Raw genomic sequence first — 12,955 nt, 5'->3', positions numbered from 1 at the left:
TTCCCTTAAGGGGCCAATCTATTGCTCATCATACTCCTCTATCACACATGGATGCATACCCGGGTTGTGGTCAACAAACCCAAATCACTGCTCATTCTCCTCAGAGGTACTCTCGTACGATCCCATGAACTCAACTATAAAAGAAGAATCCTCATCCGAAAAATCAAAAGGAATCTCTTCCTCATCTACCTCTGTCATCTCCTCGATGTCATCGAAACATTAGTGGTTAGGCCCCCAAGGTTCCTTGCAGATGAAGCAAAGACCTCTCCTCCTTAACTCATTCTTACTACATGGTCCACAAATCCTGAACAAATACTCCTTGGTCAACTGTCCTTTGAACAACTTAATGTTATGTTCAACCAACTTTTCCGCTAGTTCATAAGCAATGGGTGAGACCGTTTGTTCTTTTCTCCAAATGGCCAACAACTTAGACTGCAACTTCTTGCAGATGGCATCACGGTCTCCCATAACTGAAGACAAGATGGACTACATGTGTGTTTTGACTGTGTCAGGATGATGTTTCTTAATGTTGAAGAAGCATTGGAACATTTGAAGTATCAAGTCATCACACTCTAGATCAAACATGCGGCCATATGATCTGATCATGGCCATGACTTCTAAAATATCAAGATTTTTCCCAAAGGTAGGACCCACAGTGTTATCCAAGTCTCGAAAGGTCTCTACTATCAATATGAAAACTCCCCTCATAATATCATCGTTGTAAGGGGTTATAGGTGTGGTCAGCCTTGTGATGTTATTGAGACAGGATGCTACTAGAAGTTTGATCCATTCACAAGGGTACTCCAAGAACTTGTGTTGTATTAGGGAAAGCATGGCTAGTTTTAAAGCCCAACTTAGCATCCTCCCCTCTAACTGGCCTACCTTGGAAAGGAGCGATTCTAGCTCATCCAATTTGTGAAGGGCTTTCGCTGTGACCCTCACGTGTTTTAAATTTATCCCAAGTGCAAAGATTTTGTGTCTGATTTCCGGTTGCTCTTGTTGAAGAATGGCATGGACCCCTCTTGAGAAAGGCCTATTGATCTGCGTGGGTTTTTGGTCTAATGATGCATGGTGGTTCAAGGAACTAACCTTTGAAGTTTGTACTGTTCAATCTTTTCAATTCATTTAGGAGTTCTGTGAGTTTCTCCATAGTTTTAGCCCAAGGATGACAAGCCTTTGACTGACAACGCAACAAAAGTATAGAAATATCACAATAATATGACCAACTGACTCAATACATAGGCCTCTCATATTTACTAGTAGCTTACATGGCATCAATAACCAATATAATCTTTTGATACATACCCATACTAAGATAATATAATATCAACACTATGGCTATATTGTGCGCATAACAATGTAGGGCTTCTATAGCATACTAATACAATCACTCACCCATATGATACAAGGTTGCGACATCGACATGCAAACCTAGTCATTTTGCAACATATATTCATAATGATAGACCAATGTCAACAACCAAATAGTCAATTCTCAGTCACAGGCAGCAATACACGATATAGTGGCAACAACTTTCTCACAAACCCTAACTCCATCATAACCCTAGCAATAATGATATCTTTGCAACTCAATCTCTAGTAGCAGATTAGTTGTAGGTCGATAAACTATATAATTGTAGTGTCCCTTGCATATAATGAAAGAGAGAATTATCCATATGATGCACACTCATATTGTCGACAATTTGTTACAACAATTATCTCTGTTGGTTCATTGCTTAGGTCTGGAAAATGGATGCCAATTGGATATAGACGAAGTACTCCAAATAAGACCTTTACCAAGGTTGTCCTTGCTCAACGTACCTTGCTCACCATGAGAAAAAATCACTGCACCATACAAGGGAGTCACATTCTCATCGCACAGGAGTATAGGCACTTGTCATATTCATGTTATTGACCCAATCTGCATTGCAACCAAATCTTGGAGCTTCCAATGAACTAGATATTTACACAGGAGTGGCCAACATTGCATTTCAAGCTGCCAACCACCATCCAACATTCCACAGCTAATCGCACAGTCACTGCTCTTTCATGCACCAACTATTGGAATCTAGTAGCATAACTATTGAACTTAGCTAGTCACACATGTCACCTTGTTTCCTTGCGGGGATCATACAAGCACATTGATTATACAAACACGTTGATTACACACACCATTGCATTTCTTAATCAATTTCTACAGGCAACAATCGCATTGGCATCTCTGAATCACCTTCGTGCGCGTCAGGAATATTGCTTCAGGTTATAAACACACACAGGGTGCATATGTCAATATCGCAAGCATCCAAACATTCATGCAGCTTGATCTATCGCGTGGAAATATGCATGCATAGCCACACCTTTTTCAACTAGCTTCCTTCAACAATTGATCTTCACGTATATTAGATACTCTCAGCCTCCTTGCAAGATTCGACTGATTTGTGTTCCATAGGTGCGCACTCATTTGATTGAACATTAATCGAGCTATGCTTTAGGCTAGATCAGATTGTTCAACGAATTCATCCCTTGCACCAGAACACTATATGCATTTGCAAACACAATCATGTAGGAAGATACTTCAATGGTCATACTTTGTCTCAATGCAAGTCTCAAACTCATTGCCAATAATACTCGACAACATTCTTGATCCAACACTTTAGTTTTGTTTTAATGTTGCACTAAGGACGCACAACTCTTTGATTCACATTGTCTCTTAATCTGTAAATCACACTTGGGGGCTTCTACAATGTCTCTGTCCCATACGCAAAAAGCCAAACTTTGATCTTCTACTTGCGTGTATAACGTCCTGTGCTCTAATACATATAGCTCAAATACAAATTGCTCTGCATACACACCCTAATCTGCAACAAAGTAGCTCGACCTATATATGGAATCGATACAATACTCTCAACTAATTAATACACTTGGCAAACAATACGCTTTACCAAAAAAGTCAACTCTTGTATGCACAGGGATATTCGACCTTCCAAGCAACTTGGTTACCTTGTAGATAAGCAACTTGATATCTTCAGCAATAGACTTGTCCTCAAAAGGATCTTGCTCAACAATAAAGTGAATTCGACCTTCTGCAATTAAATGCATTTGACCTCCTTGATAAGGCTGCAAATTTGGCCTCTGAAGAAAATGGCTCGGTCTCTTGGCAATTTGGTCCCTCTAGTAGTGCAACTCAACCTTCTTTAGAATTATGAATTTGGCCTTCGCAATAGAGACTCGCTCCTCAAAATGACCACATAAAACAAACACTTTCTAGCTATAGTGACTTGTTCCTTGTCCTCCAACAAAATTATCAACTTGGCTTCAATAAAATTAAGATTGGCCTTGCATAAAATTTCGGTTGCCACAAATAATTATGAAAACTCTTCTTCCAAGAAAAATTCAACCTTGCCTAGAAGTTGGCCAGGAAAATTCATATGCGTTAAAAAACCCTCAGGTTGGCAGGAAAACTAGTTCTAATACCACTGTAATATCCCCGATTATAATTTTGCCTAAATTTCTCGGAAAATTTCTTAAAAATTTCTACCATAAATTTCCCCAAGCAATTGTAGAAAAAGGACCATGAAATTGCAACAAAAATAAAATACATTTGCAATATGAAAACCAGAAATGCTGCAAACTCATAAGAAAAACTCAACTTTATTTAATTACTGAATATGAGATTACAGGGACATAGCCGAGATGAATAAATTGGCCTCCAAAAATCTACTCCAATGTGGCATCGACCCTTCAAAACTGACTGGAGAATCAATAAGTGCACCTGTGAATTCTGGATGAATTCACCAAGGGGAGAGATGGGTTCTCGCCCACTCTTGCTAAATCACCTGAGGGTTTTTGTTTTGGAGCTACTATAGCAGATAACTAAATTCTCCAATCTACACCAAAGGATCTTTGTTCTTATACAAGTATTTTATGTTATTAATTTATTATTATTCTAGAAGCTCCCCCTTGACTTCATCGTAAGTGACTTTTTAATTTATTTAAGTCACTTCTAATTAAATAACTAATTGCATTCATTCTTAATCTCGGAAAATAGTAAATCGCCCTGTTGACCTCTACGTGTTAACGACCCATAGCAGTACACCCCCTTTTTCGCAAAAGGGACAGCGCTTGATCGACGTGTGTTAGAATTGGAAATTAGGGCCAAACTTCATGTGGGTCATCTTATTCATGGCTGATAATATTTTTATTAGATTCCGCTCGTCGAGAGGTGTAGGATTGATCTAAAGATCATCCGATTCCGATAAGTATTTATGGAGATATGAACTTATTTTGATTATGGAATTATTATCAAGCCGACCTACACTCATGTAGGCTCAGAAGCCCAACAGTCGCATCTATTTAAACATCAATAGTTGTGTATAAATACAGGAGGACTTTTCCTCATTTGTACTCACTCATCTCATCACATCTCTCTCTCTCTCCTGCACAGAAAAGAGGCTCTTCTCTACTGCGCATAAAAGAGACTCTCTCCCACACATGTGGAAGGAAGTTGCGGAACCTGAAGCTGCAACTGTAGATCCAAAGATTGACCAACGTTGACCGTTTGATCTCCTCCTCTGAACTACATTGTAGGTCCATCTGGACCTCCTCTGAAGGCCACATTTTTTGGTGGTGGAATCAAGCCGATCTGACGGTCAGTTTGCAAGATATCGACTGCCCTAGTTTTGATGATGAAGCCACTAATGCTGATGCTGCTGATCTAGGGTTTGCTACTACTGATATAAATTAGATTTATTGTACTATTTCTCTCTGCTGAATTATTGAAGATAAAAGAAGATTTGATCAGAGGGTTTCCCCACACATTGTGGGGTTTGTCCGTGGCTAGCCGCCACATCTTGTGTCTCTTGTCTTGGCTTGTTTTCTGTTGATCGTTTAATGTTCTATCTACACTTTACTTATGCACATGTGATTGCTAATCTATGAATAATAATAAGAAAGAAAAGTAAATTACTCTAAGCGTAGAACATATCATAACTTAACATGGTATCAGAGCTGAGGTGAAGACAAAGCCCGAGCAAGAGCAAGAGCAATCACCGAAGAGAAGATTGGCAAGGATATCCTAAAAGAACTATGGGGTCCTCATCACTCTTTCCTGCCGAGGACAAGCTCCGTGAGAAAGCTGATTATCACGGATGAAAGATGTCTATCGATCCAACTCTAGAAGATCTAGGAGTGTTGGACTATGTGAGAGGCAATATTGTTGAGCCTCCATCAAATGCATCCACTGTTGCCAGGAACAAATGGAAAACTGGAGAAGTCAAAGCAAAGAAGATCATCTGAGACTCTATTGACAAGCACTTGGTGGCCTACATCTCCGACCTAAACACCTCCAAGGAAATCTACAATAGACTGGTGAGTTTATTTAAACTTAATGATGCAAATCAAGTTTTGTTTCTTAGAAATAAGCTGAAGGAAATTAAGAAGGGCAAAGATGAGAGTATGCCAGCATACTTCTTAAGAATCACCGAGATTAGGAACAATCTCCTATCTATTGGGGAGACTATTATTGATAGGGAAATGGCACTCACGACTCTTGGAGGATTACCATTTGAATGGTACGTGTTCAGGGCTACTCTTCTGAACAATAATGTAATTCCTGGTTTCGAGGAATTAATGGCTAGATGCATCCAAGAAGAAACAAGGGTAGAAGAGCAAAAAATGCCCATGCCTAAAGGTCCCCCTGCTACCTTTTCTTCTCATGCTAAGCAAAGAAATAATTCTGGGACTAAATCAAAAAGAAACGCTGGACCTAAGGGTGGAAGAAAAGGATGATGTTACATCTACGATAAAGCAGGTCACTATGCAAGGGAGTTCCCTAATAGAAAGGATTCACTTCGGGACGATGATCAAAATCCCTCTGATGGCAATCAAAGGAATGACAAATTCAATAGCAAAGGTAAGAGGAGTGCTAGGAATCAAGGAAGAGGACAACCATTCTAGAAGGCTAGAAATTCCAGGATGTATTAAATGCACTTGACCTCAAAAAGAACCTGGTGTCCATCTCAGTAATGGAAGAAAAAGGCTACAAGGTAACCTTCAGCGATGGCAAGGTATGTATATGGAAAAATAACGTTAAAGATGCCTTTACTCTTGGGTTTCGTGTTGATTCATTATATCAAGTTAGTGGAAGTTTGCTAGGTGTCATGTCTTATGACACATCTCTTCAGTCCGAAATTTGGCATCGGAGGTTTGCCCACCTTCATTATAAAGCTCTACCCGATGTAAGACAAATGGTGACGGGGATGCCCGAATTCTGAGTAGAGAAAGAAGGTATATGTCCAGGATGTGCCGAAGGAAAGCTAAAAAGGGGACTATTCCTCTCAAGCCAAAGCAAGACCTCTGACATATTACAGTTGGTTCACTCAGGCATATCTGAGGCTGGCATTAAGAGGGAGACTACTACACCACATACTCCTGAGCAGAATGGTGTGGCAGAAAGAAAGAACCGTACGATTGTGGAAGCTGTCCGTGCCATGCTCCATGATCAAAGACTTTCGAAGTTTCTATGGGTAGATGATGTAACAATGCTTGATGTGGAGGAACCCATGGATCCTATTTATCCACCTAAGCCTTCCTCTTCTAGGAAGAGGCCTTCATGGCTTAAGGGGCTACTTGATGACGCTGAAGGACATGCTGCACCCCGAGGAACCTTCGGTGAAAGTAGAAACCTAGCAGGTATCAGGGATACCTGACCATCATGAGCACGATCATACAAAATAAGCCTTCATCATTCTTAGATTCCGTCAAGCATCAAGTATGGAAGGATGCTATGACCGAAGAATATGAGTCTATTATGAAGAATGATGTCTAGGAAGTAGTTCCCAGACCCTAGGACAAGACAATTGTCACTTCAAAATGGCTTTACAAGATAAAGCATGCAGCATATGGAAGTACGGAAAAGTATAAGGCTCGTTTTGTTGCTCGTGGTTTCTCCTAGAAGGAAGGTATAGACCAGTGATGATAATATCGCCGATTTTTCGGCGATATTCGTAAATAGCGCGAGATTTTGATAAAAACGAAATTTCGGGGAGAAAAAATCGCGATATTTTCTCATCTCGGAAATCTCGCGAGAAATCCGAGATTTCGGCGATATTTCTATAAAAATCGCGCGACGATGGTTAATATCGCCGGCATAGTTTATAAATTAGGTTTGTGTTGCGTCATTTGATTTTCCGTTTCGTGAGCTGGAGAGTGGGACGCTGCGAGTGCGAATAGAGTGCTGAGGGTTTGCGGAGGGTTTACAGCAGCCAGCCTACAGGTATGCTACTATGCACGTCATTCTTTCTTTGCCTCAGAAATGTATGTTGCTATAAATGCAATGCTTGTTCTATGTATGCAATGCTTGTTCTATTTATCACCAATCCTGTAATATTCAAGGAGCAGCGAAAGGTTTATTGGCTCCTTATGGTTCCGGTTGGGTAAACTTGACAGATATGAAGCAGCCTTGGCACTTCAGCCCTCCTTAGGGCATTCTTCTAAGCAGGACGCAACATAATAATTCATCCCTGATTCAATGGAGATGTTCTCTGTCACATCGGCAGTATTGTCTACACAGAACATCTAAGAATTTCAAGCAAAGAAGTGTAATAATTCAATTTACTGTCTACCTTCTGAATTTCTGAAACTAAAGTCGGATCCCAATCACAGTGAAGTGACACCAGTTTTTTACCGTAATAGATTCTCTTCTACCTGCAACAAAGGACACAAGACAAATCCAAAATAATATATATATATATATATGCCAAATAAGGCTTACCTTGATGAAAAACAATCTTATGCCTGAAGAGATGAAATGTTGTTGATAACGCTGGAGTAATATTGACAGATCCTCAAAACAAATGTGCCTTTATTGTTTGAGATTCGTTGAAGTAAACTGCTCCAGGATGTCACAGTCCAGGATATTGTCAACTGAAGGTAAATGATCAATTCTTAAATCTGGAACAACAAGATTCGAAATACTTCAAGGTAGAGCTCGGCCTTTTGGATAGACCAATTAGGTGTGTGTATCTTGATTCTTGATTAATCCAGTTGCTTGAGGGATCAATGATAGGACTGTGTGGAGACTTAGTGTGACGGATTGATCACTTGCGACTTTCTTCTCAAGCTACAGAACACTCAACTATATAACTGCTTATTAGCCCAAAGTTTATACATGGTACAATTGGGACAGCAAAAGCCCTTCTCTCTGTGTATCACAGTTCACTTGGGTTTGAATTGTAGCAATATGTAAATAGAGTTAAAAAGAGAACAACATTCATTGAAGGGAAAGTACATTAGATCAAAAAATTTAATCAATTGGGATATATCTTTAGCTCTCAACCACATACAACAAACTTACATACCTGTTGTATAGACTCTAGAGTCCAAACAGTTCTCTGAATTTGATAATGTGCTACCAAATTACCAATAGTGTTCTCCCTATTTATGGATGCGAAAGAAAATAAAATCTGAGTCCAGCCACCTATTTCTACTCATTAATACAGAGATATACACTTATTGGCCCAAAATTTATGTTGATTTCTTTTCTTTGTCCATGGTCTTGTTTGTCAAATTGATTCAACTGTGTTGAAAATATTGGATGCAACTATTATTGTAAGACATATCCATTGTGCCAACTTCGCTAAAATACTTTTCCCAAAATTTGATAGGAGTTATGGTGCCCTGCTACTTTACAGTCCACTAAAAATGAGAAAGGACAAAGGGGAATTCCTATATAGGTTTACTTGCCAATGGGATGTTGATTTAGTAGTGAGAAAACAATAGTTGGTTATGTCATAAGCCATACACCAAGTCTCCTATCGAGGGAAAGTCCTCCCATCATCGACTATGTAATTAGGATTGGATGAAACTGCCAAGTGACTTTGATGGAACAACTCCCCCTAATTTCTTTTAGATCTTAGATAAATATAAGTTTTTAAGTTTTTGATTGCTGTCAGAGCTTTTCTTCATAATTTTATAAATTTATATATTAAAAAAACAAGGGTTATATATTACTTAATAAGTTATTAAGTTACTAATTCCAAATTTGTTTTGGTGCTGTAGGTTTCCTTTTGAGTTAGCGGCTAACAGCAATACAAAAATACAAATATGCCAAAAAACTTGGACCCATTTTGGGAGTATGGGATCCCTGATGGTGGGACAAATCGTGCATATCTTTCATGCAAATTGTGTGGGGACAAGATGACAGGTGGGGTTACACGACTGAAATACCATCTTGCTAGACTCCCTGGACATGATGTTGGCATTTGTAGAGTTTCTAGTCCGGAGCTTATACGAAAAGCTCTTGAGGCAATTGAAGAAAAGGACAGAAAGAAGGAAGAGGTGGAAAGAAACAAAGCTGAACGTGCAGGTAGATCCCTTGGGATATCTTCTCATGATTTTGATGTTCAGGGTAGTGGCCCTACTGGCGCTAGTGGGAGGGGCTCCACAACTGGCACACCATCACATGCTAGTGTGAATGCGAGGTCATCATTTTTTGTTCCACGAACAGGAGCTGGAGCACAACCTGGCATAAAATCGCTTTATAAAAAAAAGGAGAAGGAAGAAGCAGATAGAGTCATGGGGAGGTGTATTTATTGGAGCGACTTACCTCTCAGCATCACAAAAACCAATCCATTTTGGCAACCAATGTGTGATGCTATTGCTGTTGTGGGCCCAGGGTACAAAAGTGCCACATATGAGGAGTTGCGGGGGCCAATTCTTCAAGCAGAAAAAGAGGACATCAACTCTAGATTGGCGGAGTTGAAACGGACATGGGAAGTCACTGGATGCACAGTGATGTCTGATGGTTGGACAGATAGGAAGGGTAGGACCCTTCTAAATTTCTTGGTACATTGTCCTAAAGGTAGCATGTTTATTAAATCGTTGGATGCATCAGAACATATCAAAGATGCAGCAACGATATGTGAGTTGTTAGATGGGTTCATTCAGGAGATTGGTGTGCAGAATGTGGTGCAAGTCGTAACAGACAATGCAGCTAATTATGTGTCTGCCGGCAGAATGCTTATGGAGAGGCATCCCACATTGTTCTGGACTCCATGTGCAGCGCATTGTCTTGATTTGTTGCTTGAGGATATGGGGAAACTCTCCTTCATCAAGGAGGCACTTGATATGGCTAGGAGCATCCCCAAGTTTATTTATAACCATGCTTTTGTTCTTAGCCTTATGAGGAGGTACACTAAAAACAAGGAGTTGCGGCGTCCTGCCATCACACGTTTTGCCACAACCTTTATTACTCTCCAGTCTTTGCTTCGATGTCAGTTCGAGTTGAAGCAAATGTTTGTGTCTGATGATTGGCGTGGTTGTAGATACAGCAGGAGACCTGATGGGAGAGCCATTGAAAAAATGGTGTACTCTGAGACATTTTGGCGTGGAGTACAAGAAGCATGTGCAGTTAGCGAACCTATAGTAAAGGTTCTTAGATTGGTGGATGGAGAGAAGCCTGCAATGCCTTATTTGTATGAGGGCATGGATAGGGCCAAGGAGGCCATTCGTTCCTATTATGCAGACAAGGGTTCTGCTGGCCTTAATAGGCAGATGATGTTATGGGATGTGATCGATAATCGGTGGACAGGGATGCTTCATCGACCCATTCATGCAGCAGCACTCTTCCTCAACCCTGCATTTGCATACAAATGCAATTTTCGTTTTGATGGCGAGGTGATGGAAGGGCTCCATTCCTGTATTGAGAGGATGGTACCTGATTCTGAGCTTCGTTGCAAAATCATGCGCGAGATACATAGTTATCAGGATTGTGTTGGCCTATTTGGCTTTGATGATGCCATTAAGGGAAGGGCCCTCTTCATGCCACGTAAGTGACAAGTCATCACTCATTAGAAATTAGAAATTTGAATTTAATTATGTTTTAACTTTTAACTTTTAAGTTTTTGAATTTTTTATTTCATTATTTTGTTGTAGATCTTTGGTGGCGAAGCTATGGTGCAAGGGTACCAAATTTGCAAAATTTGGCTATACGAATCTTGAGTCAAACATGTAGCTCTTCAGGGTGTGAGCGCAATTGGAGTGTATTTGAGAAAATACACGCCAAAAAGCGCAACAGGTATAACTTTGAACTCAAGCCTTCAGTTGAGCAATTACACTTATTGTAATTTTTAATTTTTAATTTATGACCTTCAAGTGTCAAGAGTCAAGAGTCAAGACTCATTACTTTTTTTGACACTCTTACAGGTTGGAGTTCGCACGCCTCAACGATTTGGTGTATGTGCATTACAACATCCGACTTCGAGTGAGGCAAATAGAATCACCAGTGGATCCAGATGCCATTTCCTTAGACAATATTGATGTATTGTCTCCGTGGAGGGTGGAGTCTCAGGAGCCCATATTGGAGGAGTCACCTTCATGGTTGGAACCGGAGGAGCCAGTGGCAGATGATCCATTAGAGCAGGGGCAGCAAGAGGAGGACTCGGAGTCAGAGGAGCAGCAGCACTTAGAGGAGGAGCTGGAGGAGGACACTGCGGGAGCATCAGCATCAACACCATCTGCTATAGATATAGGAGAGCATAGCTCCATGCCTATCACTCATTATTTGACATTAGGTGCAGAGGCAGTGTCAGGGCCTTCTACTACTAGGGGCAGGCCTGACAAACAACCCATCATGTTTTCCCGTAAAAGGGGGAGAGGGCAGTACTCAGTAGATAGATAGCTTCTAGTTTTATTTGTTATGCTACATGTAACTCATGATGATGAGATACTTTTATTATTATATGTGATGTTATTTTGTATTGGTTCTCCACATTTGAGTCCTTGAATGGACAATTATCAGGGATTAGCACGATTTGGTATCGCCTTTGATATATCATTTCTATTTGACATCATATATATCAGTGTTTTCTTCATATTTATGTGCCAATGTGTTTATTTCATGTTGTTATTGCTTTATATGTTTAAAAATCTGAAAAAAATGAATATATTATGCATTTTTTATGCTTGCTTTTGTTGTTTAAATTCTGAACATGAAGATGTTGCTTTAAAAATTAAAATAGTTTCTTGAGTGTTTGCTGGGCACTGTATAGTTATACTCATTTAATGCCAATTTTTTGTTTTTTTTGTGCCCTAGGTTTGAATTAGTTCACTACAAGTCTACAAATGTCAAATATGCCAAAAGCTTTGGACCCATTTTGGGAGTATGGGGAGGCTGTTGGTGGGGCAAATCAAGCATATATATCATGCAACTTGTGTGGGACCAAGATGTCAGGAGGGATTACACGATTGAAATACCATCTGGCTAAACTCTCTGCATATGATGCAGATGTCATGCCTTGTATGGTTTCTAGTGCAGAGGTTATACAAAAAGCTCGTGAAGCAATTGCTGAACAAGACAGAAAGAAAGCTGCTAGGGAGAGGCCAATGGTCTCAGATAGATAGCTGCTAGTTTTATTTGTTTTGCAACTTTTGCTACATATAAGTTTATAACTCATGATGATGAAATACTTTTAAAGTTTTATATATGTGATGTTGTTTTGTTTGAGTCCTTGATTGGACAATTATCACTATCAGGGATCAACAGGATGTGTGATGCTATTTTAATTTTTGTTTGAGTCCTTGATTGGACAATTATCAATTTATCACTATCAGGGATCAGCAGGATTTGGTATCGCCTTTGAAGTTTGATGTATCATTTCTATTTGACATCATATATATCAGTGTTTTCTTCATATTTATGTGCCAATGTGTTTAGTTCATGTTGTTATTGCTTTATATGTTTAGAAATCTGAAAAAAAATGAATATATTATGCATTTTTTATGCTTGCCGATATTTGCCGATATTTTGCCGATATTTTCGCCGATATTTCCGATAAGATATTTTCCGGACCCTCGCCGATATTTTCCCGATACCGATATTATCAACACTGGTATAGACTATGATGAGATATTTGCACTTGTTGCCAGATATATGACCATCCGCTCGATCATAGCCCTTA

At 39.7% G+C, this 12,955-nt stretch overlaps 2 protein-coding genes across 3 annotated transcripts in view; both read left to right on the top strand.

Annotated features, from left to right (window-relative positions):
• The window catches only part of LOC149166842 (phenylacetaldehyde reductase-like), a 522,913-nt gene that overhangs the window by 403,770 nt on the left and 106,188 nt on the right, over nt 1-12,955 (top strand). The window lies entirely within an intron of this gene.
• On the top strand, nt 7,061-12,702 carry LOC149166844 (uncharacterized). Its single transcript, XM_089432777.1, has 3 exons — nt 7,061-10,824; nt 10,932-11,073; nt 11,202-12,702. The coding sequence occupies exons 1-3, from the start codon at nt 9,102-9,104 to the stop codon at nt 11,674-11,676; spliced, it is 2,340 nt and encodes a 779-aa protein (XP_089288903.1). The 5' UTR covers nt 7,061-9,101; the 3' UTR covers nt 11,677-12,702.

This window comes from Pinus tabuliformis, chromosome 5_1 (assembly GCF_031772625.1).
Source record: "Pinus tabuliformis cultivar Carrire ecotype Pingquan chromosome 5_1, CPIR1, whole genome shotgun sequence".
NCBI classification, from domain to species: Eukaryota; Viridiplantae; Streptophyta; class Pinopsida; order Pinales; family Pinaceae; genus Pinus; species Pinus tabuliformis.
The sequence above is the reverse complement of the archived record's forward strand: the minus strand, read 5'-3'. Positions and strand labels throughout refer to the sequence as shown.

Bases quoted from the DNA above. Each gene is read 5' to 3' on its own strand.
- LOC149166844 (XM_089432777.1), top strand. From the start codon at position 9,102: ATGCCAAAAAACTTGGACCCATTTTGGGAGTATGGGATCCCTGATGGT. The intron at 10,825-10,931 runs GTAAGTGACAAG...ATTTTGTTGTAG, and splicing joins AAGGGCCCTCTTCATGCCAC to ATCTTTGGTGGCGAAGCTAT. The intron at 11,074-11,201 runs GTATAACTTTGA...ACACTCTTACAG, and splicing joins CACGCCAAAAAGCGCAACAG to GTTGGAGTTCGCACGCCTCA.